The sequence below is a fragment of the Artemia sp. Qi Xiang Cuo genome, chromosome 13, assembly GCF_049724085.1.
Source record: "Artemia sp. Qi Xiang Cuo chromosome 13, ASM4972408v1, whole genome shotgun sequence".
Classification (NCBI taxonomy): domain Eukaryota; kingdom Metazoa; phylum Arthropoda; class Branchiopoda; order Anostraca; family Artemiidae; genus Artemia; species Artemia sp. Qi Xiang Cuo.
Genome location: NC_142806.1, coordinates 70,124,613 through 70,151,534, shown reverse-complemented (window position 1 = coordinate 70,151,534; position 26,922 = coordinate 70,124,613). Strand labels below are relative to the sequence as shown.

General features: G+C 34.4%; 2 protein-coding genes across 2 annotated transcripts in view; one reads left to right on the top strand and one right to left on the bottom strand.

Annotated features, from left to right (window-relative positions):
• LOC148945598 (uncharacterized) overlaps positions 1-26,922 on the bottom strand; it is a 240,017-nt gene that overhangs the window by 116,609 nt on the left and 96,486 nt on the right. Inside the window, exon 7 of the mRNA XM_089098857.1 lies at positions 7,966-8,155. Within this exon, the coding sequence (XP_088954983.1) occupies positions 7,966-8,155 (190 nt within the window). The remainder of the gene's footprint in view (positions 1-7,965; positions 8,156-26,922) is intronic.
• LOC148945599 (compound eye opsin BCRH2-like) lies at positions 10,682-25,556 on the top strand. Its single transcript, XM_089099525.1, has 5 exons — positions 10,682-10,772; positions 13,651-13,849; positions 18,865-19,282; positions 21,683-22,106; positions 24,910-25,556. Exons 2-5 carry the CDS (start codon positions 13,660-13,662, stop codon positions 25,024-25,026), a joined length of 1,149 nt encoding a protein of 382 aa, XP_088955651.1. The 5' UTR covers positions 10,682-10,772; positions 13,651-13,659; the 3' UTR covers positions 25,027-25,556.

Genomic DNA, 26,922 nt, shown 5'->3' with positions numbered 1-26,922 from the left:
AATAGCACTTTTAAATTTCTCGAATGTCGAATCTCTCTTATTCAATTTGTCAAGACTTCATTCAACTTTGCTAGTGGCTTCATTGTTCCGAATAGAAGTGGCACTAGGGCCGGCATCCATACTAGATTTTCAGGATCTAATGTGTAGAACTCTGTTCCTGAGAGCATTCGGGTGGCTGACCACCTGGGTTTATTTAAAAATAAATTAAAAAAAATACTTGGTAGGTCAAGGTTCATATTTTTTTTTTAATTATTATGTGTTTTTCCTTTGTTTATAGTTAATTATTAGTTAGAACTTTAGTAGATGAGTTTTATGTACCCGCCCAATAGCAAGTGCTTTTTTTATTATTATTTGTTGCTCCTTTGTTTATAGTTAATTATTAGTTAGTAGATGAGTTGCACCCGTCAAGTCGCAAGTGTTGTTTTGTATCTTTCTTGGGGCAGGCATTGGAACATTAGTTAAATGTATTTTTGATGTTAAATAAAATGAACTGAACTGAACTCAACTATAATGGTGTATACCATCTGATTCCGATCCTCCTGAACTGACTTGCCAAAAAGAAGTATTATTAAAAAGTCGGGAAAGTTTACTCTTTGTTTTTGAAGTGGTTTGAGCTCTTTCCTCTATAAAGTCTGTACATTCATTGAAGTCTGCAAAAAATTTAACTTATTATCTTAATTGTAGCAATAGCTGCAACATAGTAAAGAATAAACCACGACCCATAGTGACCAAAAATTAAGAAAATTTTTAAAGAAAATTAAATTTTTTTTTTTTTATTTTAATAAGAAAAATTGTCATTTGTAAGTGATATAGGAATGGAAACTTATATCGACTAGTTTTAACAGTAAATTATTATTTTGAAAACCAATTAATGGAAATTTCAAAAAATAACCTGAAACCCCTCAAAAATGGTATCAAATCAAAACGAAAAGTACACCATTGGCAAAAACTCTGTACATGAAACTTACAACCCATTGGCTTAAACAGCAAGGAAAATCACTGTTTTGCAATGTTAACACTGATAATTCCTCCATTTCCCCTTCTTCACTGCTAGCAAGCCACTAGAACATCACTGCTAGCGAAGCAGCAGATATCATTCTTGAATTAGCTTTGAATGACGACTCTTTCTCACTTGACAAATTTTTAGGAACGCATTTTTAAATTTTCGGTTACTATCGGCCAGACTTCGTTCTTTACTTGGTTGAATCTGAGGATGCAACAATAATTTCACAACGTATTAAATTTATCATCGTTTCTTAAAATTATTAAGTTTCATAGCCCCTAGGATTTTAAGTTTCGAAAGGATTGACCATGGTGCAGGAATTCTGTGAGGTTTGAAGGCTTCTTTGGGCACCACGTGATGTTATGGAAAGAGGTTTTCTCGATTTTTTTCTCGAGAGGTTTTTCTTGTTGAACCCTTGTTCAACATTTATCTTAACCCTTGTTCAACTATGGAAAGAGGTTTTCTTGTTCAACATTAGTACCGGCTCTAAGGATCAAGTGTCACGTGCTACTGATTGCTGATGCTGGCAATTGGTGGGTGACTCCCTCCTTAACTGTTGACTGCCTCAACTATTCTGAACCTGGCGAGTGGGCTTCTCAAGATGGGGAAGGATGGTGAATACCTTGACAATGCTACGGAAGGCTCTTCAATAAAGGTAACGAATAAAAAATAGGCAAGTCCTATTTTAGATTAAAACAACTGTACTGTATCCATAGCCCCGTGGATATTTGGGCAACCGGTGGGTGACTCCCTCCTTAACTTTTGACTGCCTCAACTATTCTGAACCTGGCGAGTGGGCTTCTCAAGATGGGGAAAGAATGGTGAATACATTGACAATGCCACGGAAGGCTCTTCAACAAAGGTAACGAATAAAAAATAGGCAAGTCCTATTTTTGATTAAAACAACTGTACTGCATCAATAGCCCCGTGGATATTTGGGTATGAAGGAAATGGGTCTTTGTGGTTTGAGTGTCGACCCAGTTTTTTTTTATTCTATCAATATTGATAATAATATGTTAATAGCACATTGAAAAACTAAATGAATAACACTTTGAGCCAAATAAACTGTTTTGTCACTTGTGTCCTGAATATCTTATCGGTTAGTAATTGGTATGAGCTTTCTTTATTTTTTCGACTTTCCATTTTTTCATTCGCATGCGCATGTGATTGAAACACAGAGAAACATAGTTTCCCAAACTTTTTGTTTTATGCTATTTCATTATTTCAAAAAAACGAAAGAACTACATAGATGTGATTTGCTTAGTTATTTATATCCTCAGAAATCAGATTTCCTCGTCTGTCTAAATTTGGAATTTAGCATTAGTTAACCCAGCAATAGTAATCAAACAGTTCGTGGTAACGAACTGTAAATAAGAGCGATCCGGCTCAATAGTAACCGAAACTTTAAAAAAAACGGAATTTTGAGACCAATAGATACATCAAAAGAATCAGATTTGATGCTTATTTCAAATATATAAGTTTCATCAAGTTTAGTACGCACCTACGCATCTAAAGTTACGCGCCTGATAAAATTTGCTTTATTTTAAAAAAAAGGGGGAAACAACCTCTAAAAGTCATAGAACTTAAATGAAAATCACAGCATCAGATTCAGCGTATCAGAGAACCCTACTATAGAAGTTTCAAGCTCCTACGAGCCTTTCCAAGCTCCTCGTATTTCCAAAAATGTGGAATTTTGTATTTTTTGCCAGAAGAAAGATCACGGATGCGTGTTTATTTGTTTGTTTGTTTTTTTTGCCCAGGAGTGACCGTATCGATCCAACAGTCCTAGAATATCGTGAGAGGACTCATTAGAACGGAAATTAAAAGTTCGAGTACCCTTTTTAAATGACCAAAAAAATTGGAGGGCAACTGGGCCCCCTCCCATGCTCATTTTTTTCAGAAGTCACCCAATCAAAATTTTGAGATAGGCATTTTTTTCAGCATAGTAGAAAATCTAGTTAATATGTCTTTGAGGATGAATCGATCCCCCGCAGTTCCCGGGGGAAGGGCTGTAAGTTATAAACTTTGCCCATTGATTACATATAGTATTGGTTATTGGGAAGTATACAGGCGTTTTCAGGAGGAATTTTTTTCTGGTGTGGGTAGGGGTCAGAGCAGGGGTTACAGGGGAGAATCTTTCCATGGAGGATTTTTCCTTTGGGGAAGGGACATTTCTATGAAGGGAGTGCCAGATTTCCCAGCATTATTTAAAAAACGATCAGAAATTAAATAAAAAAACTAGTTTTTTTTCAACTGAAAGTAAGGAGCAACATTAAAACTTAAAACAAACAGAAATTATTACGTATTTGAGGGGGTTTGCCCCTAGTCAATACCTCGCCCTTTACACTAAAGTTTTTTTAGTAGGTCTACTTTCAAAAGAGCTATCTATTCTAATTAACCGGCCTTTGTGATTAAGAGGTTTGTGATTCGAACAAAATTCGAACTTTAGCGTATAGAACGAGGTATTGACTAGGGGACGAACTCCCTATTATACGTAAAAAATATATGAATATAGAAATTCGTTACGAAAGCTAATTCGTAAGTTACATCAGAACAAAATTTCGAGAAAGCCATTTAGCCAAAAAAAAGGAAAATTAATATGCAAATTTCATTTTAATTATTCATGTACTGCGAGCCAAAATCAAAGATGCATTAATTCAAAAACGTTCAGAAATTAAATAAAAAAAAACAAGTTTTTTAACTGAAAGTAAGGAGCGACACTAAAACTTAAAACGAACAGAAATTATTCCGTATATGGAAGGGACTGTCCTCTCCTCAACGCTTCGCTCTTTACGCTAAAGTTTTTATTGTTTTAAAAAATAGTATTGTGAGAAAGAGTCAAACTTTAGCGTAAAGAGCGAGGTGTTGAGGAGGGGACCGCCCCTTTCCTATGCGGAATAATTTCTGTTCGTTTTAAGTTTTAATGTCACTCCTTACTTTCAGTTAAAAAAAACTTGTTTTTTTTATTTAATTCAGCATTAGGATTGGCTTACTAAAACGCTCCGGCATCTTGAATTTGATGGTAGTTTTTATCAAGATCAGATTACTTTGCCGCGTGTGCCCCCTCCCCAATTCCTCGTCTGTCTAAATTTGGCATTCAGCATTAGATAACCCATCAATAGTAATTCAGCATTAGGATTGGTTTACCAAAACGTTCCGGCATCTTGAATTTGATGGTAGTTTTTATCAAGATCAGATTACTTTGCCGCGTGTGCCCCCTCCCTAATTCCTCGTGTGTCTAAATTTGGCATTCAGCATTAGTTAACCCAGCAATAGTAATTCAGCATTAGGATTGGTTTACTAAAACGCTCCGGCATCTTGAATTTGATGGTAGTTTTGATCAAGATCAGATTACTTTGCCGCGTGTGCCCCCTCCCCAATCCTTCCCAAAATTACAGAAGTTCACTTATGATATAGCTTAACCCCCTAATACTTAACCCCCTAATACCCTGTGTTCCCGTCAGTGGATATTCCCGTAATAAGTTTTGTATAAAAAGAACAAACAATCTAGCCAAATTTTACATGTTTCAGTGTGTTCTTTGCCGCTGTAACGCTATCCACGATTTTTTTTCAACAAGTTTCTTGGCTTTTAGTAACTATTTTACATGATAAGAAAAAGTTTAAATCTTTCAACTGTATGCAATACTTAAACAGTTTTACCAGGTGTTAATTTGTCTTGACCACTCTAAAGTAGCCTCTAAGACTTCCATGTCCAAGTCAGTGAGATTCGGTTCCAATCCTGTAGCTGATTAAGCTAAGACTGATTGGTCTTGGAGCAAGCTGGTCTTTTACTTTAGTAAAATATGATTGTGACAGGACTTTTACCTTTTAAATCTCTTTTACAAAAAAGCTTATGAAATTCGTTTTTAAGGCTGGCCTAAATTAGAAAAGCAGCTTTTTAAAACAATCTTCACGGTCTTAGGAAGAAATGTACTTCCGAGTGGCCCCCATAAACGCTCTCAAAAGCGGCGTAAAATTTAAAGATTGGCGACAATTTCATAGAGGAAAACATTTTTTTTTTACAAGAATTGAGACTTTTCTGAAAATTGAACATATTCCAGTTCAGTCTCTCAATGAGGATTAGTTAGCATCGAACCGTTTCTTCCTAACCTTTATGAACAGTAGCATCACTTTTATTTTGAATTTTATAGTTTTGAAAACTGTTCTTCCAGACACTGAAAGTGTGGAATCTGATTATGGCATGTCCCTAGCAACATACGCTAAGCACCTAAAGGTGAAAAATCAGAAGCAATGCTACTTTGTACGAGATCTCAAAGGTTCGATGGTTATCAAGGTGCTTTAGTGACCCCAGTCTATTTCCAGAACCATAAAAACTGAATCAAAAATACCTTAAAAGTATAACCTAAAATGATTTTTTGATTGTCACTACATATGAGCTGAAGGCTTTATTTGGGATTTCCATCTAAATAGGGAGCCTCAAGTTTCTTTGTATCTGTGTGTAATGGTCCGGAAAGCCGTGGGTGGAAGCAATATCACAAACAAAATCAAGGCAGATTTATCACAATCCAACTGGATTTGAAATGTTTTGCTAATTCAGAAATCACAAAAAAAAAACAAGACAGACATCGGAAGGTGCAGCCAGTTTCTAATATATTCTGGGATACTTGTGACAGAAATGTCTCCGTTGATGGGCAAACGATACCGTTCCAAAGTATGTCAACTCTAAAGAAACACTTCCCCAACAAGATTAATCCTGTTGGAATTGTGATTTTTTTGTTTTTTGGCCAGCTCCTTAGGGCTGATTCTTGACTAAATCTAAAAAGGAGTCTCCATTTTAAGGGATATCATGAGAGTTCCTCACTTTTAAGAAGCCATCATACTATACCTGTCTTAGGCCCTAAAAACCATCCTGGTTGGGTACTCATTCAACTACTGGCCATGCCGGCTGAAAGAAGAATAAAAGCGACCGGAAATACTGTAAAAAACGATTTAAGAGCCGACGGATCAAAGCCTTTACCAAAGCAGAAATGACAAAGAATGCCAGAGTGATGTTGTCATAGAGTGTTCTGTGATACTTTTGCGGTAAAAAAGGTGAAAGTTAATCAAAAGTGTGATTAAAAAAGTGGCTTTCCTACCTATAAACTTCAAAGGCAGAAAAAATAAGACTTCATCTAGAGGTATCACAAGTGCCAATGTTCATACTTGCAAATCAAATGTCCACAAATACTGTCCAACAACAGAGACTACAAGGACGGTGCTGATTTGGTGGACCACATTCTTAGCCATCATCCTTTTGAGAAACATACTAAAAAGTGGACTATGTATGTGTTTTTTTTTTTTTTTTTTTTTTTTTTTTTTCGTTTTTTTGATGCGACACTAGCAAATGCGTTTCTAAAGCTAAAATGTGATGGTCAGAATCAACAGCTCATTGTCATTCTTTTCAACATGTCCAATTTCCTACTCAATTCTAAAGGTTAGGAGCCGAGAGGTCAAGACTATAGTAAGGAGGAACTCCTTGGTGAAGCTCAGCGGCATGTTTTGAGCATGAACAAGAGGCCAATTCCTCCAACACAAGCGCTATCAGCACTCGCCAGAATTTTGTCACTTGGAGCATATGGCAAGGATGTTGTTAAAAGTTAAGATGGAGTGTACTCGAAGTGCAAAACTATGCTCAACATGACTCTGGACAGCACTTACTTTGCAACATTTTATAAAAGCGCCGTTTTATATGACAAATTTTAGACTTTCCTCATGAACGGGGGGTGAAGTAGTGAGTCATAGGTTTCAGAAACTGATTAACATTCACTTTTTTTTTTTTTACTCACTATAAAAGAGGCAGCGAAACCAAAAAAGTATTTCTATGTTCAGGTCACTGGAGAATATGTGAATAATTAATATAGTTATACAAGTCAAACTTTTTGGGGGCTTATAACCCAAACGATGATTATGTCAGGTTACACTGAATAATTTTTTTTTCAGAAGTAGTTAGTCCATCAGATCAATCTTTGCTAAAAGTCCCTGCATGTATTACTAATTTTATAATAACTAATTTACTTAATAATGAACACGCAAACCGATATTATTGCACATAATTGTACACCCAGTTACGCAGCCATTTTAGCCTCAGGCAGCTTGTTGTGCTACAGCGAGTGTTTAGCAGTCAGTCCTGGTAAGGCCAAAAACTAGAGATTTTATACGAAGTTCTCTGTTTTGAACTATAAATTGTTTCACATATTATAGAAATGTATTAAAATATGAACAGAGGAAGGGTCTACCACTGGGTACAGCCTGGTAGTAAACTTGACTTACAGTTTGTATAGACACTTCGTTCCAGTGACAGAAGCGTCGATTCGGAAGAGGGGGATGTATAGCACCCAACATTTTGATAAATACCTTGTAGCATGTTATTAACAACCTGTCTTAGATATGTTTAGATTAGGTGACCTTATTACAGTTCCAGATAATCTAAGGTCATTTAGATTATCTGGCTTAAAGAAATTATGAATGGGATACCCTTTATGTTTTAACCTGCTTAAAGAAATTATGAATGGGATACCCTTTATGTTTTAACCTGCTTAAAGAAATTATGAATGGGATACCCTTTATGTTTTAACCTGCTTAAAGAAATTATGAATGGGATACCCTTTATGTTTTAACTTGCTTAAAGAAATTATGAATGGGATACCCTTTATGTTTTAACCTGCTTAAAGAAATTATGAATGGGATACCCTCTTATGTTTTAACCTGCTTAAAGAAATTATGAATGGGAAACCCTCTATTTTTTAACCTGCTGAGAAGGCCCTGGGGTGATTAATTTAAGCAAAAAAGAATTAACCAAAGAACAAAAGGAAATCCTTGAATGAGACAGGGATTCATAAGTTTCCAAAAGAAAGAAATAATGTAGATGACTTATGACTAGGGGTCGTGAATATTTTAACAAATTTAATTATTCACTGCTTTATCAAAATTAAAACCCGTTTTTCTTGCTTAATTTTTCGTACCTGAGCTAGCTGAGGGGGGCCTGAGCTTTCGACAGTAGCACAACTTCTTGGAGAGCATTTGATTGTCAAAAGGCGCTTACAGCTGTTTCGCTGGAGACGAATACCACGAAGTCGATTTCCATTAATTTTAAGTACAAAGCTTCTACTGATGTTAAACTGATCTGTAGGATAGTAAGCTTTGACTGCAGACCTGAAATGGAAGTTTATCTTTTATTAAGTAATTTTTTGTTACAACCAAAGAGAAAAAGAGAGATTATTTTCTGGTAATTCCATGATAAAGAAGACGCTCAATTTCATTGCTTTACATCTATGACGCATTTTGTGTGCTGATCCTATTATTCCTTGTTTCTGGGGAGACAAATAGCTCTGATTTTTCAAAACCTGATTAGTTTTGAAATCCCCTGTGGAAAATTGTTCTATTAAATTAAGGAGATGAATTAAATGCCATATGATTGGTTCTCTTGAGTGAAATTTAAGCCTTAAAACAAACTAAAAGGTTTTGAGCAAGGCCGTATCCAGGGGGGGGGGGGGTTACCCGATTTGACCCCCCCCCTCCACATTTTTGACTGAGTAGAAGATTAGTCTAGAAAATACCTGAAAAGACAAAATCTTACCTGAAAAAAATATGCTCCTACACTAAATCCTATTGCATTTTGTGGGTTAACAGTGCTTATGAGCTTACGCGATTAGGTAACCGTAGGTAACCCCGTGCTCACCTGGCCTTGCATAGTAAATTAGGGTTAATATGCGCTATTATCCTATTGCATTTTGTGGCATACAAAAATCCTATTGCAATTTTGTGGGTAAACCAAACAGGATTGTATATTCTATTCAGCCTGCTGATATATCAAAAATCGAAATGTTATTCTTACTTTGATTGGAGGATTTGTTTGGCAAACGCGAGGGTCTACTACTCTTTTCAGGTCATTTGAGCGAAAATTACAATTGATTTTTCTTCTGTAACAAAAGCATTGTGTTTTTAACAGACCGAGAGCACAGCGATTTGAAAAAAAATTTTCATATGTCTCCCCCCCCCTTCCACCTACAACTCTCTTCAGGAATGAGCGTTTATTCTAGAAATCGTGCTTTTTTAAACAATAGAATTGCTCCCTCCACCCCCTCCTCCCCCGATTTTTTTTATTTTACCATTTGTCCAATAGTTTCAAAAGGATAAACTTGCACGAAATTTATACATCTAGTATGCATATTAACCAACTATGCAAAAACTTAGAACTACATGGATTTCATAAGATTCCATCCATCAGTTCATACTTAAACTTATTTGTCATTATCACTATCATTGTCTTTATTGTATACCTATGTTCTATATTGCAGATTACGTGCGGTATTGTATACCTATGTTCTATATTGTAGATATGTTCTTTATTGTATACCAATGTTCTGTATTGTAGATTACGTTCGGTATTGTATACGTGCGGAATTGTATACCTATGTTCTATATTGTAGATATGTTCTTTATTGTATACCTATGTTCTATATTGTAGATTACATGCGGTATTTTATACCTATGTTCTATATTGTAGATATGTTCTTTATTGTATACCTATGTTCTATATTGTAGATTACGTGCGGTATTGTATACCTATGTTTTATATTGTAGATATGTTCTTTATTGTATACCTATGTTCTATATTGTAGATATGTTCTTTATTGTATACCTATGTTCTATATTGTAGATTACGTGCGGTAGTGTATACCTATGTTCTATATTGTAGATATGTTCTTTATTGTATACCAATGTTCTATATTGTAGATTACGTGCGGTATTGTATACGTGCGGAATTGTATACCTATGTTCTATATTGTAGATATGTTCTTTATTGTATACCTATGTTCTATATTGTAGATTACATGCGGTATTTTATACCTATGTTCTATATTGTAGATATGTTCTTTATTGTATACCTATGTTCTATATTGTAGATTACGTGCGGTATTGTATACCTATGTTTTATATTGTAGATATGTTCTTTATTGTATACCTATGTTCTATATTGTAGATATGTTCTTTATTGTATACCTATGTTCTATATTGTAGATTACGTGCGGTAGTGTATACCTATGTTCTATATTGTAGATATGTTCTTTATTGTATACCAATGTTCTATATTGTAGATTACGTGCGGTATTGTATACGTGCGGTATTGTATACCTATGTTCTATATTGTAGATATGTTCTTTATTGTATACCTATGTTCTATATTGTAGATTACATGCGGTATTGTATACCTATGTTCTATATTGTAGATATGTTCTTTATTGTATACCTATGTTCAATATTGTAGATTACGTGCGGTATTGTATACCTATGTTCTATATTGTAGATTACGTGCGGTATTGTATAACTATGTTCTATATTGTAGATATGTTCTTTATTGTATACCTATGTTCAATATTGTAGATTACGTGCGGTATTGTATACCTATGTTCTATATTGTGTGTATTGGTCTATATTGTATAACCATTTGTCATTATCATTTATTAAAGTTCCAAGTTTTATTGTTTCTTTCTGTTCTAGGGATTTCCATATATTATTTCTTAATACGTTAGGATTTTCTTCACGGATTTTCATACATTATTTCTTAATACGTAAGAATCTTCTTGGGTTTCCTATCAGAAATTCTCTAATCGGATTTACTTTTAAAATTGTACATATATCTTTCGTTGAAGGCTCAGACTCATCAGAACACGGCAGTCGCTTGTTAAGTGAGGTCGTCGGTATAAATTTGCAATTTTACAGAAGTTTCAGGCGTTGTACTTTACTTTATTTCTCAGGAAAAGCTAAGGTATGTATTAATTTTCATAAGTTACAATAAAATTGTATATCTCTCAATAAAACGCGTAAAAAAATGTTTAACCGCTGAGAGCATTGACGGGCGCAAGAATACCTGCTTAGGGAGGGGGAGGGGGCTAAAAAATTAAAAAAACAAAACAGACGATTTGGGGAATTATATTGGAAACAGAATAAAGCTTTGAAGTTTAAAAAGGAAGGAATGTCTCTCCCCCCCCTTTTATTGTACGCTTACACACAGCATCTGAAATAACACAATATCGAAGCCAAGTCTGCATGTCCCTCGGCAAGTTAAATTAAAATTTTAGGCCCTTAAGGTTTACGCTCTGTAACCATAAGTTTTGTTCTACGATTTTGAATCTTTTGGTATACACTGAGTACCTTAATTTATTACCACCAGACATAAACCTGCTAGTTACAGAATTTGTTCCGCAATTTAACATCTTTTGATGTTCAAAAGCTTCCTGGTTAGTTATTTTTTAATGGGAAGTATTAAGCCAATAAGAACAAAAAGTGTTTTTGTCACAAGATTTTTTACTAATAAAGTGTCTGTTTCGTGTGGCCAGAACTCTGCTTCTCTGTTCCTCAGAATTGTTTTATCAGGGTAGCCCCGGAACCACTTCTCCAAGTAACCTATAACCATTAGCCTGTAAATGGCAAGATCAGTAATTCAGAAAACCCAGATTAGTGACGCCAGAAAAAATCCTCCAACGAGATTTTCGAGGGAATCATAAAGCAACAAATTCAATAACAAAACTTTTTTGGAAAACAACCCTCGGTACTTATAATGTCGATGTAACCTGGAAACCCGAGGTTTGTCCCAGAAGGTTGGCAAAGAACCACAATCTTTCGCAATCTGTCAACCTTTAAAACGTGGCCAAGCCATTTTAACCGCTCTTTCATTATAAGACTAGAAAGTGGCAACTAACCACAGTTGCCACTTACAGCTTATTGTTGATATACGGTCAATCTAAGATAATCCTTCAGCAATTCCTCTAGAAATCAATTAGCAATTATTCCTCAGCCTTTCGAAGTGCCCCTTTTCAGAACGGCCACAACATTAAAAAGGCTATTTTAGGACTAATTTTAGTTACAGCTAAGATAATTTACTGCAATGTTGAGGATAAATTTCATGTATACATTCAAACTCTAAATACTTTTCAATGCTTAAGAAGTGAAGCTGCATTTAAATCAGGGGTTGCAGTAGTTTTACCTTTCCAAGCTGCGGCAAATGAATAGAGGTGTTCAGAACCTGATATAAACCCTAGGGAGGATTGATAAGAAAATACACCATAACTCAGTTCAATTATCATTGTTAATGTTGGCTCTTACTAAAAAAGAATAAGATGCGATAAGAAATAAAGAGGTACTTTCCCATTATGTGGACACCTCCAAAAAGTCAAGTTTGGTTAATGCTAATGAAATAAAACAAAATAAGATGAATATATAATAGTTTATAAACAAATTTGGACTATATATTTGCACATTTGGGGGGTGGGGGGTAAAACATTGCATATGTTAAATACGTAACCTAACCTAGGTACCTTTCCCCCGCTAAACCCCAAAAAACAACTGTTTAAAAATATTTCCCAGAGTGAGAAACCCCTGAATATTTGTTTATACAACATCAGATAGTGTCAAACCTTTGCTTTTGTCGAGTGGATGCCTCGGGTTTTCGTGACTGGTTTTTAGAGGTGTCCACATAATGGGAAAGTACCAAGAAAGATATTTATCGTATATTTGGAGAGTTGTCTCTCCAAATATCATAGGCAGAGTTGTCTCAAGAATTTAATGAGGAGAACAGGGGGGGGGGGTGGGCTGGTGCATTATTCTTGAAGTGAAACAAATAGTAGTACAGGAACTAAAAGCAGATACATTTTACTAATAATAGGGCGGAAAGTGGGGTTTCTTCAGCTGTACCTTCTAGCCCTATAAAAATTGATGACTCTCCATCGCTTCCCTTTAAAATAAACTGTTAGAATATGGGAAAACAAACGTAAAATAGAAAAGGCAAAAATAATAAAATGCGAGCCGAAACGAATGAATTCTTCTGATAATGGGGCTAAAAGTGGAGTTTCTTCAGTTTTATCCCCCTATTCCTATGAAAACGATGACCTTCGACCGCGTCCCACTAAAAAAAAAAAAAAAAAAAAAAAAAAAAAAAAAAAAAAAAAAAAAAAACTATAGAATATGGGTAAAAAAATTCAAAAAAGAGATAGAAATAATACAATATGGGCTAAAAAGAATTAATTTTCCTGATAATGGGCAAAAATTAAAGTTTCTTCAGGCCCCTAGTCCTAGGAAACCGATTACTCTCGACCGCTTTCCTAAAAAAAAGTGAACAGAACATGAACAAAAAAAAAATAAAGAAATAATAAGTAAAAGATAAAAGTACTAAAATATGGGCTAAAAAAAAGAAAGAAAAAAGGTCTCCCCAGAATGAGGCTGAAAATGGTAGTCCCTTTGAGTCGTAGCGTATATATATATATATATATATATATATATATATATATATATATATATATATATATATATATATATATATATATATATATATATATATATATATATATATATATATATATATATATATATATATATATATATGTATATATGTATATATATATATATTTATATATATATATATATATATATATATATATATATATATATATATATATATATATATATATATATATATATATATATATATATATATATATATATATATATATATATATATATATATATATATATATATATATATATATATATATATATATATATATATATATATATATATATATATATATATATATATATATATATATATATATATATATATATATATGTATATATATATCTTTTTACAGGTCATCGCAATGAATTTTTCTGACCCTATTGCGGAGGCCCAACACCAGGGCTTTGACCCTTGGAGTCTTCCTGATACTTTCACGCTGGCTAACTACGTGCCAGATGATGTCAGGAGCTATTTACTACCCCACTGGCATGGTTTCAAAGCCCTTCATCCAATGTGGTATTACGTCATGGGGCTCTACTATCTTATAATGGGTAAGTATTTTGCCCGAGCCACACCACACCTGTTAAAAAAGCCAGTTATTATGATTGTAATGTGTTTTTTTTATTTGTATTTCAACGTCACGCTTGTACTAGGTCAACAAAAAATTGAAATAGTGAGAGACTGGTTTGAAAAACCCATAGCAACCAGGGGCGGATCCAGGATATTTCTTAGCGGGGGGGGGCGCATAAAGTTATTTAGTACTTTTAAAAAAGCGCTGTGTTGTTATAATTAAACGGCCCTTGTGTTTCAGGAGTCATTATTAAAAATCTGGGACAAAGTTCAAACTTTAGTGTAAAGAGCGAGGTGTTGAGGAGGGGGCAAACCCACTTATATACGTAATAATTTCTGTTCGTTTTAAGTTTTAATGTTGCTCCTTAGTTTCAGTTGAAAAAACTTGCTTTTTTAAAATTTGATTTCTGATCATTTTTTAAATAATGCCAGGAAATCTGGTCCAACCTCTAAGGAGAAACCCCTTTCCCATGGAAATATCCTCTAGACAATTCAACCCCGGTGAAAATTTACCCTGGGCAATTACTCTTAACCACTCTACGCGTCAAATTGAGACGGAAAAGAGAAAGCAAGACATATAGAAATAATTTTGTATAAGAATTCTGGCAAATTTCCCCAGTGTATAATTTCCCCTGACAAGTTCACCCCCTGAAAAACTCCCCTGGGGCTGTGGGGGGTCATGTTATACCCAAAGGCATAGTTATTGGGCTTTTCAACTATGATGAAGAAAATGGCTATCTCAAAATTTTGAGCGGATGATTTTGAGTAAACGGTGCGGGGGAGAGGGCCTAGTTGCCCTCAATTTTTTTGTCACTTAGAAAGGGCTGTAAAACTTTTTATTTCCCTTAGAATAAACCCTCTCCCTACATTCTAGGCCCACTGTGTCGATGTGATCACCCATGGAAAAAAAACACGCATCCGTTATCTTTCTTAATGGCAAAAATTACAAAATTCCAAGGGCACTTAAACAGGGCACTAGGACTTTTAATTTGCGTTCGAATGAGTCCTTTCCCTATATTCTAGGACCCCTCGGTCGATATGATAACCCCTGGGAAAAAACAACAAACAAATAAACACGCATCCGTGATCTTTCTTCTGACAAAAAATACAAAATTCCAAATTTTTGCAGATAGCTTTTGCTGTTAATTTTTTGGTTTTACGCTGAATCTGATGGTTTATTTTTCAATGAGATCACTTGACTTTTAGGGGATGTTTCCCCGTTTTTTTCGAAAATTAAGAACATTTTCTCAGGCTCGTAACCTTGGATGGGTAAGCCTAAACTTAATAAAATTTATATATTTGAAATCAGCATAAAAAGCAGATTCTTTTGATATATTTATTGGTATCAAAATTTCTTTTTTAGATTTTCGGTTGCTATTGAGCCGGGTCGCTCCTTACTTACAGTTCGTACCACGACCTGTTTGATTTTGACAGCCTAAAGAAGCTGTGATTTTAAATTTTCTCTTCTTTCAAACAGTTCGTGGTAACAAACTGTAAGTAAGCAGCGATGCGGTTCAGTAGGAACCGAAACTGTAAAAACTGAGTCTTGACAATAATAGAAATATCGAAAGAATCAAATTTTGATGCTTATTCAAAATATAGACAAATCATGAAGTATAATGATACCCATCATAAGTTACGACCCTTAAGAAATTTGCCAAATTTTTGAAAAAGGGGAAAACACCCCTTAGAAATCAAGTCTTAATGAAAATCACACCGTAAGATTCAGAATATCAGAGACCCCCACTGTAGAGGTTTTAAGCTCCTATACACAAAAATGTAGGATTTGGAATTTTTTGCCAGAAGCAAGATTTCAGATGCTTGTTTATTTGTTTATTATTTTTTTTTTTCCCCAGGGGTGATCGTATTTAACCAGCGATCGTAGAAGATCGGGAGAGAGCTCATATAATCGGATCTCAAAAGTTTTATTGCCCTTCTTTAGTGACCGAAAATATTGTAGGGCAGCCACTCCCCCTCCAACCCCCTGTTTTTACCTAAAATTGTCCAATCAAAATTTTGAGATAACCATTTTCTTCAGCATGGTCGAAAATCTAATAGCTACTTCTTTGAGGATGACTTGACGCCCCCCCCCCCCACAGCCCCCAGGGAAGAGCAGCAAGTTATGAACTTTTCCCATTGCTTACATAAAGTAATGGCTATTGGGAAGTATAAATATTTTCTTGGGGGGGGGGGGTGATTTTCTGGGGGGGATGCTTATGTGAGAGGATCTTTCCATGGAGGATTTTTCGCGGGAGAAGAGAAGTTCCCATGGAAGGGGAGCTGGATTTCTCAGCATTAGTTAAAAAACTATCAGAAATTAAATAAAAAAAACAAGTTTTTTTCAACTGAAAGTAAGGAGCAACGTTAAAACTAAGAACGGACAGAAATTATTATGTATATGAGGGGGTTGCCCCCTCCTCAGTACCTTGCTCTTTACGGTAAAGTGTCTTTGAATTTGGTGCCTTTGAATTGTCTTTGAATTGTGTATCAGGATTCATTCTTAAATAATTGGAACAAAAAGTAAAACTTCAGCGTAAAGAGTGTGGTAATGAGGAGGGAGCAACCTCCTAATATACATAAATAATTTATGTTCGTTTTTAGTTTTAACGTTGTTCCTTACTATCAGTTGAAAAAACTTGTTTCTTAAATATAATTTAATACGAAATGAAGACTGTCACCTCCCAGTTGGCTTTTGTGGTAGTACGGACAGATTCTCGTGATAAAGCTAAATTTAATCAAATACTTTTAGGTGGTATGAGTCATCAGTAAAAATAACAGAGACCACACAAAGCAACTGAAACTGTTTCGAACTTGATTTGAAAAAAAAAACAGTCTTAACAATTAAAAATTTATTTATTAACTCAAATATTAAAACCAACAAAAAAAACTTTAGTGTTAGTGTCCCAACCGCAGCAAGTGGTGCCAACCCCTTGCTACATGGGTATTCCAAATTTTGGCTATCTCAAAATTTTCAAAATTCACAAAATTCACACAATAATGAACGAGTAATGAAAAATAATGAAAAGTCTTCTGTAGGCTTTGCCATTTTCATTGGAAATTTGTTTTACATTTGGGCAAGATTAAAGAAGAAATTTTAAATCAAGAACTTTGAATGAACTTTGTCAATTAACTCTCTCTGAAAATAATCTAGTGAATAATCCGGAAGTTCATTATTTGTGAATGACCCGAAAAATTATTTATTTTGTTGTATATAAAAATGCTAGTTTCAATTTTATTATTTTAGTATTTCTACTGAAGACGGTCGCCGTATATATGACCGAAATATCTGAACTTTTGTACCGGTTTTTTCACTGTCTAAATAAATGGATGTATCCCCATTTGAAAGTTTATTTGTTCGTCTTAGAACGGCAGTATGTGGTCTAAGAAAAGAACACCTAATTTAAAGGTGTTATATCGAAAATAGGTTGATCCAATAAACTTGCGTTAGGAGCAAGTTTAATAAACGCAAACTTGAGTAAATTAGGTAAATTACACTACTTCAGACTACGCTATGGGGGGGGGGGGGGGCAAGCGCCCCTGGATCCGCCACTGTAATCAACAAGAATTAAACATCGTCTAAAAGACAAGTAATAAAAAAAAAAAAAATGTATAATTGAAACGGTAATATCCATCCTGTTGTTTTCTATTTTTTTTTTTTTTTAACTTTATCTTATCAGGTCATGCTATTTAGGTCAGTGACACCTTTTTTTGAAGGTCCTTTAAAAAAATACAAATAAGTAGTTAAAATAAAAGTTCTAAATAATATTTTAAAAGGCTCGGAATACCCATGTCCATCCAGTTTTTTTTTTGTAAATTTGATCTTATTAGAATATCTAAAATTAAAAGAATTAAGAACGCCATAGGTTAACTTAGCAAGAATTTTGAGCATTTTGACCATGTGCAACAAAAAATACTAATTATGAGGAATATAAAGCCCCTAATTGGTGCAGTGGTTAAATGGCTTGATTTGGGGAAATGTTAATTGGGGATCACTGTGAAAAAATACTGTATATAGCGAAGTAGTTCCAGCTTCATAATTTTTCTTATTGCTGTTATTCTCTGAAAAAAGAAATCTTTTAGAAAACCAGAAAATTGCATACAAACATTTACATTAGAATTAATTTAAATTAATAAATAAAATTAAAAAGCAATTAATTAACTAAATTGAATTTATTTAATTAACAAAAATGTAATTTAATCAATTGGTACAGGGGTTTCTAATAATTGGGGGATCATGGTTGAATCTGTAGCAAAAACTCAATAAAAAGTAAAGTACAGCCTAAAGTAATCGTAAAATTTTGAATTGTGTTTTGAAAAAAATCTGTCTAGTTAGAAAACTTTGAATTGTGTTTTGAAAAAATCTGTCTAGTTAGAAAACTTAACTGCGACAAAAATCTTTGAGAATTTTTAAATGAGCTTGAAACAGTGCAAAATAGTGACAGATCAAAATGAACTCCTCCATTGGAATCACCATGATCAAAAACCCTTCACTTGTAATTTTGAACCCCCTCAGCTTGAAACAACAGAAATCACTCTTGTTTGCAGTTAAAAGTTTTGAGGGCCATAAGCAATATGCTTTAACATGGTCTTATTTTGAATACAGAATGAAAAGGCTAAATGCAGGGGTGCCAAGTGACTCCCTGATTTGCCCCTAGACTCCCTCCCGTTGATTAAAAAAATACCTTTCTTGGTACTTAATTGAAAATTGCCTCGTTTTCGACCCCTCTAAATTTTAAAAATACATCCTGCCCCCCACCCCCCAGTATTTTTGTCAATTGCCACACTGGCCACATACAGCTATTTGAGAAAGTTTGAGCTTAGGCGTCGACAATCTTATGATGGTGATTTACCTATGGGGAGGGGTAACTTAACGAAAGATCCTAATATGCCTATTTTTATTTTTCAAGGGAGCCGTCCTCTTACCCTCTCTAGCTCTTCCATTATCAACCAACAACAAGTAAACGTATTGCATTTAAAATTTCAACATTTTTTATAGGTTCGATTGCCCTTTTTGGTAATATAATGGTCCTTAAGATTTTTGGAAAATACCCTGCCCTACGAACACCAGCCAACGTCTATGTAATGAACTTGGCCTTCTCCGACTTCACTCTTATGATTACTCTCCTTCCGGAATGCATCTGGAATTTCTTCCTTGGAGGACCATGGAGATTTGGAGAATACGGATGCTATATCCATGCTTTCTGTGGAGCTCTCTGCGGGTACAACCAGATCTTTACTCTTGTACTGATCTCCCTCGATCGCTACAACGTCATTGTCAAGGGTTTTAGTGGAACACCACTGACCTTCGGCAGAGCAATTACCATGGTTGCCTTCAGCTGGATTTGGGCTTTAGCGTGGTCCTTAACTCCACTATTTGGTTGGGGAGCATATGCTATGGATGGCATCTTAGGAACGTAAGTAGTCTTAAATTGATCTTGAATTGATAGTACACTCACTTGAATTGGTTATAACAATTTAAAGATGTTTGTTTTTCAATGAAAATTCTTTAATTACGCTTTTATTTACACCACAAAAATGAAAAATTTGTAATATGAATTTAGATATTTTACATAAGGAAAAATAAGGCCAAATATTTACGTTGACCAAATGTGTATATATTTCCTCTTTTTGATACAGTGCTTTTAAAAAGTTCCATTTTCTAGTTTGCATTGTATTGTTATTAAAAGATCTAAAACTGATCTGGCCTACCATGGAAAATGCAAAGCAGTAAATCTTGACAACAATGGATCTATGGACAGAAGGCAAAGAGAGAAGAAGAAAAATCAAAAGAGAGAGAAAAATCAAACGAATGTTTCACCTATATACAGCAAGGCGTCCTCTGTGTTGAAAAAAGAAAATAATTAAAATGATAACAGAGTGGAAAAAATAAAAAAGATCTAAAATCAAAAGAGAATAAAAAAAAAGCAAATCTATATACACATGATGATACACAGAGTACCGTTGTATACATTGGTTTGATTTTTCTCTTTATTCTCTTTTGATTTAGATCATTCCTTTTTTTAAACGGTTACAGCTTACCTTTTTTCCTTTTTTGTATATATGCAAAATATTGGTCTGATTGATGTTCTTATTCTTTTTCTTCCCACTGGCTATTATTGTCAAGATTTACTTTTTTGGCCACACATTATTTATCAGAGACACATTTAATTTCAAAGTTCCTTGGAGAAAAAAAAAAGTTGGAAAAAAGTTATTTTTTATATTAGAACGGAAATGTGGTGGATAACACAAGATAAGATAATTTTATTTCTAGTGCATAAAACAAGTCTTTCTTCAGCATCGGCCCCAAAGAAAAAAATTGCTTATTTTGTGCAAATAAAAAAGTTATTAGCTCTTTGAGCCCCCAAATAACTAAAAATACTTATCTATATTGTACCTATTGAGGTTCGTACTGATCAATTAGTTCAAATTATAAATCATCTGAAGTAGGCTCAACTCTATCTTCTTCTTGTTTGAATTATCATTGGGTCACTTTCACACGATCTCATCACCAAAGTTAAATTCTGGGCCTGGCAGCAAATTGCTCAGACCAAAATCCAGGTCCCGTATTACTAAGCGGGTGTCAATCCATTGCGTCACCATTTTAAAAACATTAATTACTCTGTCAAACAGTTCATGGTAACGAACTGTAAGTAAGGAGCGTCCCGGCTCAACAGTAACTGAAACTCTAAAAAACGAAATATTTATACCATTAGATGCATAAAAAGAATCAAATTTTTATACTGATTTCAAATATATAAGTTTCATCAAGTTAAGTTTTACCCATCAAAATTTACATGCCTGAGAAAATTTGCCTTATTTTCAAAAAAAGGGGGAACAAACCCTAAAAATCATAGAACCTTAATGAAAATCACACTATCAGATTCAGCGAATCAGAGAACCCTACTGTAGTAGTTTCAAGCTCCTGTCTGCAAAAATGCTACGGGAGAGGATCTTTACATAGAGGATGTTTCCTTGGGGGAAGGGACATTTCTATGAAGGGGGCGCTAGATTTCCTAGCGTTATTTAAAAAACGGTCAGAAATTAAATAAAACAAACAAGTTTTTTCAACTGAAAGTAAGGAGCAACATTAAAACTTAAAACGAACGGAAATTATTACATATATGAGGGAGTTCGCCCCCCCTAGTGAATACCTCGCTCTTTACGCTAAAGTTTTTTTTTTAGTACTTTCAAAAGAGCTATCTATTCTAATTAACCGGCCTTTGTGATTTAGGGGTTTGTGATTCGAACAAAATTCAAACTTTAGCATAAAGAGTGAGGTATTGACTAGGATGGCGAACTCCCTAATATACGTAATAAAAACATACGAATATAGAAGTTCGTTACGTAAGTTACGTCAGAACCAAATTACAAGAAAGCCATTTAGCCAAAAAAAAAAGTAAAATTAATATGCAAATTTCGTTTTAACTATTCATGTACGGTGAGCAAAAATCAAAGCTACATTAATTCAAAAACGTTCAAAAATTATATAAAAAAAAACAAGTTTTTTCACTGAAAGTAAGGAGCGACATTAAAACTTAAAACGAACAGAAATTATTCCGCATAGGAAAGGGGCGGTCCCCTCCTCAACGCCCCGCTTTTTACGCTAAAGTTTGACTCTGTCTCATAATTTAGTTTTTTAAAACAATAAAAAACTTTAGCGTAAAGAGCGAGGCGTTGAGGAGGGGACCACCCCTTTCATATGCGGAATAATTTCTGTTCGTTTTGTTTTAATGTCGCTCCTTACTTTCAGTTAAAAAAACTTGTTTTTTTATTTAATCGTAACAAGAGCCTAACGTTTATTTTATATTGTGTAGATGTTCTTACGACTATGTTACACGTGACTTTATGAACCGCTCTCACATCACTACCTCATGGTTTGTCAACTGGGTTATGCCTCTTCTTACCATAATGTCCTGCTACTGGTTCATTGTTCAAGCTGTCTTCAAGCACGAAGAGGAGCTTAGGGCTCAAGCGAAGAAGATGAACGTTAAATCTCTACGTTCCAACCATGACGAAAACGCCCAGTCTGCTGAAATCCGCATTGCCAAAGTTTCCATCATGAATGTGTCCCTATGGCTGGTTTCATGGACACCCTTTGCTGCCATTAGCTTAATGGGTATATGGGGCAATCCTGCTCTCATGACTCCCCTTATATCTGGTCTACCAGTTCTCCTAGCCAAGACCTCATGCGCCTACAACCCACTGATTTACATGCTCTCTCACCCGAAGTATAGAGAGGTAAGCTAAATATTCCCATTCTGACTTTTCTGAGAGTTTATTAGTGCAGGTAGTCATGCAGAGAAAGGAAACTGAGCTGCCTTCATGCAGAAAAGAACTTTTTAGAATTACATTAATCAAAAATGAATCAACTGCCAGTAAAATTGAAATTTAAACATATAGTTAGCTAGAATATTAAAATAGTTAGAACAAAAATCTAAAAAGGTTATATAAAAAGAAAATTGAAAATAAAAAATGAAAAGCTGAAAAGAAACAAAGTGCTCGGCTCTTTCAAATAATCCCTATGTTTGGCCCATTGTGCCTTAGCGCCATGTAGATGACGTAGAATTACATGTTATTTTTTATTCAACGTAACACTAACACGATATCATAGAAGTAGTTGGAAAGAAAATTCGTTCTTAAGAAGATTGCATTTGACATCTGTGGCCCAAGGAATCTGTACCCTATCCAGTTGCTATATTTCTTTCTAAATAGTTTAATGTTATACAAATTTATCAAGAGTACTAGAGCAGTCTAAATAGTATTGGGAGGACGTCCTATCTTGTTTAACTTCTATTTGTAGTTATTGATCTAGTTATATCTAAGTATAGTATATCGGTGGATCTAGTTACACTTGACCAGTTATGGTCATAGACATCTCTAAGCCGTCAGATCCTTATGATTAAAATAACATTATTTTGGTAGTGGGCCAGTGTTTTGCTATTTGTTTTATGCGTCATACGCTTTACTATGTTATACATAATATTTTATTATATTTGCTACACTTCTTTTCAATCTAATTATTTTGAAACTACCAAACAACTCACTGAAGCACCAAGCAGCCTAAGGTCAACACATCAACACACCTGTGCTTACTCCCTCTCCACCCTTATATATTCAAATGTTCACTTTTTACACACTCCCATGGGGTTCCAATTCCCTTTAAATCCGTCCTTATTACTTATTACCTCTTCTCACCCCATTCAGGGATGAACTACTTTTCGTTAAAACCAACATGGTTGGCCAAAAACATAATTTTTGGCTGTACCCATTGGCATTTCTAGGCCTGAGCTGGGGGGGGGGGGGTATCTGCCCTCTCCTGTTTTTGATATCTGACAACTGACATTAAGTTACTTTTTTTATATTTTTACCCTCCTATGGTATACATTGCCCCTCCCCCAGATCATGAGTCCTAAAATGGCTACTGGGTTAATGGGTAATAAAACTAAAACCAAAATTTAGAGAAATCTAAAATAGGATACACAGAAAGCTTAAATAACAAAACTAGAACTTAAAAGTCTAAAAAACTAATAAAATCGTAAATTGAAAAAAAAAAAAAAACGAAGAAAGTGTCAAAAAAGTTTTGGTATTGCATTTTGAAAGACGAAAATCTTTTTGATTACGTTAGCTGAGTCAAGGTTAGGTTAATAGGGGTTATGTGAAATTTATAAGAAAATGAGATCTGTCTAGTCTAATCTATTAGTCTATTTAGTATTTATTATATATACTGTCTAGTCTAGTCTATTATATAGACTGTCTAGTCTATTTAGTATTTTTTATTATAATCTATTAGTCTAATTAGTCTAATCTATTAGTCTATTAGTCTATTTAGTATTTATTATATATACTGTCTAGTCTAGTCTATTATATAGACTGTCTAGTCTATTTAGTATTTTTTATTATAATCTATTAGTCTAATTAGTCTAATCTATTAGTCTATTAGTCTATTTAGTATTTATTATATATACTGTCTAGTCTAGTCTATTATATAGACTGTCTAGTCTATTTAGTATTTTTTATTATAATCTATTAGTCTAATTAGTCTAATCTATTAGTCTATTAATCTATTTAGTATTTATTGTATATACTGTCTAGTCTAGTCTATTATATAGACTGTCTAGTCTATTTAGTATTTTTTATTATAATCTATTAGTCTAATTAGTCTAATCTATTTTCTCTTGCTTTACTAGTTTACTGAGATACATAGAAGTTTCTGTTTTTTCCAAAATTTTTCTCCACACTATCTTTTTGTCTCAAAAAAATAGTTGGGACCAGGCTACCAAATGTATTTTCATCTCACCTCGAAACGATTTCACAATCTGAATTGTGTTAGTAGCTTCTGAAATCAAAAAATGATTTAGGGCAATTCAGCTGATTATTTTATTAAATAGAATCAATATTCAGATTTAAACTAAGTTCATAGAATGATGGTAAGAATGAATTCCCAATCGTAAGTCGTTGGATTAAAAAGGGGGCATTTTCTGACTCTACACCTTTTTTTTTGCAATGAGTATGAAAATCTTATTTTACTCTCCTGCATAATTATTCCCTTTCGTTTTTGCCGGGACTATTTATGATATCTTACCCCTTTCAAGTAATGTTGGGATAGCTCTAACTGCTGACAGGCCTCTTTCCACCCTCCGATCATTTCGTGATGGCTGAAGGAAACAGAATTATAAACCAAATTTTTTCTAATAGTTCAAGGAACAATGTTAATTGGTTGTAAAATTAAAAATTTGACCTTCATCATACACTCAAAGATTTAAAGCACCATTTCAAACTTCAAAACAGTCTAAAAATGTAAAAAAAACCTGTAAAACACAAGCCTTCTGCAGCTATTTCTCGACCGTGAAATTTTCGGATTTTATATTCATTCTTTGAATTTTTTTTAATTTCTCAGAATTGAACAATTACTATTGGTGGTTCACGTAGCCAACCCCATTGCCTTAATTTCAGCCTGCATTACAACCAAATGACTCACAATGTATGTGAGAAAATACGCTTCAGTTCAATTCAGTTAACTCAAAGCACTTTTATTTTTCAGTGCCTCAAGGATAGCTTACCCTGGATGTGTATTAATGAGAAACCTTCGGTAGCATCAAACAGTGAAACACTTTCAACTGCTTCTGAAAAAACAGAAGCAACCCCAATTAGCGCATAAGTTTCATCAGCTTCAGTATCATAAGTTCATCAGCAACACCAATCAATGACATACTCTCAGATGATTCCAAACAACAGAAGCAGCCTCAATCAATGTGTAAGCTCCATCAGTATCAGCTCCAGTTTCAGTAGATCAGGAACGTCAAGGCGTGACATACTCCCAAATACTTTCAAAGAATAGCAGCAGCCCCAATCAGTGCATAAGTTTCATCAGTATCAGCTGCAGCATTATAAGTTAACACTTTCAACATGTTCTGAAGAACAGAAGCAAACTCAATCAGTACATAACTTTCATCAGTGTCAGCTCCAATTTCATAAGTGTATCAGAAGCGTCAAGCATTGACACACTCTCAACTATTCTATAAAAAAAAAAAAAAAAAAAAAAAAAACAGAAGCAGCCAGCACTGAGTGCATAGGTTCCCACTTCGTATCACAGAAACAGAAATGATTAACGACTTTGGCATGCATATGGATTGATTTTGTAAACTATTCTTCAAAATGGATAAAAAATAAATTATAATATTGATAAAACCTCAGAGGCCATTACTTTATTTAGCCGACCGAATAAGCCTAATTCTCGAGCCACAGCGTATTTCCATCTGTTGATGATAAGGGACGATTTACGAATTACATCATTTTCTTGATTGGACCGCCATACTTCTACTACAGAAGCGGAAAAAGAAAATAGTTTAAAACCGAATAACCCCAGTAGCTTGCTCCTGGGCAATGTCCAATGACATTATGTTTTTGTATATGTTGTCAGAATCATCAAAAATATAGAAAAACTAAAAAAATTATATCGACTTTGGTGCGCATATTGATTGATTTTGTAAGCCATTTTCTAATGGATAGAAATAATTAAAATTTCAATAAAATATCAGAGGCCATTACTTTCTTCATCGAACCGAATAAGCCTAATGTCCGAGCCAGAACGTATTCATACCTGTTGATCAAACAGTTCGTGGTAACGAACTGTAAGTAAGGAGCGACCCGGCTCAATGGTAACCGAAACTCTAGAAAACGGGTTTTTGATACCAATAGATACAACAAAAGAATCAGATTTCAATGCTGATTTCAAATATATAACTTTCATCAAGTTTAGAGCTACCCATCAAAAGTTACGCGCCTGAGAAAATTTGGCTGATTTTCAAAAAAAGGGGGAAAGACCCCCTAAAAGTTATAGAACCTTAATGAAAATCACACCATCATATTCAGCGTATCAGAGAACCCTACTGTAGAGGTTTCAAGCTCCTATCTACAAAAATGTGGATTTTTGCATTTTTTGCCAGAAGAAAGATCACGGATGCGTGTTTATTTGTTTGTTTGTTTGTTTGTTTGTTTTTTTTTTTTTTTTTTTCCCAGGGGTGATCGTATCGACCCAGTGGTCCTACAATATCGTGGGAGGGCTCAATCGAATGGAAATTATAAGTTCTAGTGTCCTTTTTAAGTGACCAAAAAAATGGTGGGTAACTAGGGCCCCTCCCACGCTCATTTTTTTCCCAAAGTCATCCGATCAAAATTTTGAGATGGCCATTTTGTTCAGCATGGCCGAAAATATGATAAAAATGTCTTTTAGAATGACTTGATCCCCCAAAGTCCCCAGGGGGAGGGCTGAAAGTTATGAACTTTACTCAATGTTAACATATAGTATTGGTTATTGGGAAGTATACAGACTTTTTCAGAGGAGATTTTTTCTGGTAGGTGGGGGAAGGAGAGGGTCGGGGGCTATATGGAAGGGACATCTTTCCATGACGGAAGTTTTCATGGGGGAAGGGACATTGCTATGAAGCGGGCGCCGGATTTCCCAGCATTATTAAAGAAAAAGATCAGGAATTAAATAAAAAAAAAAACAAGTTTTTCAACTTATAAACTGAATGTGATTAAGAGGTAATTTTTA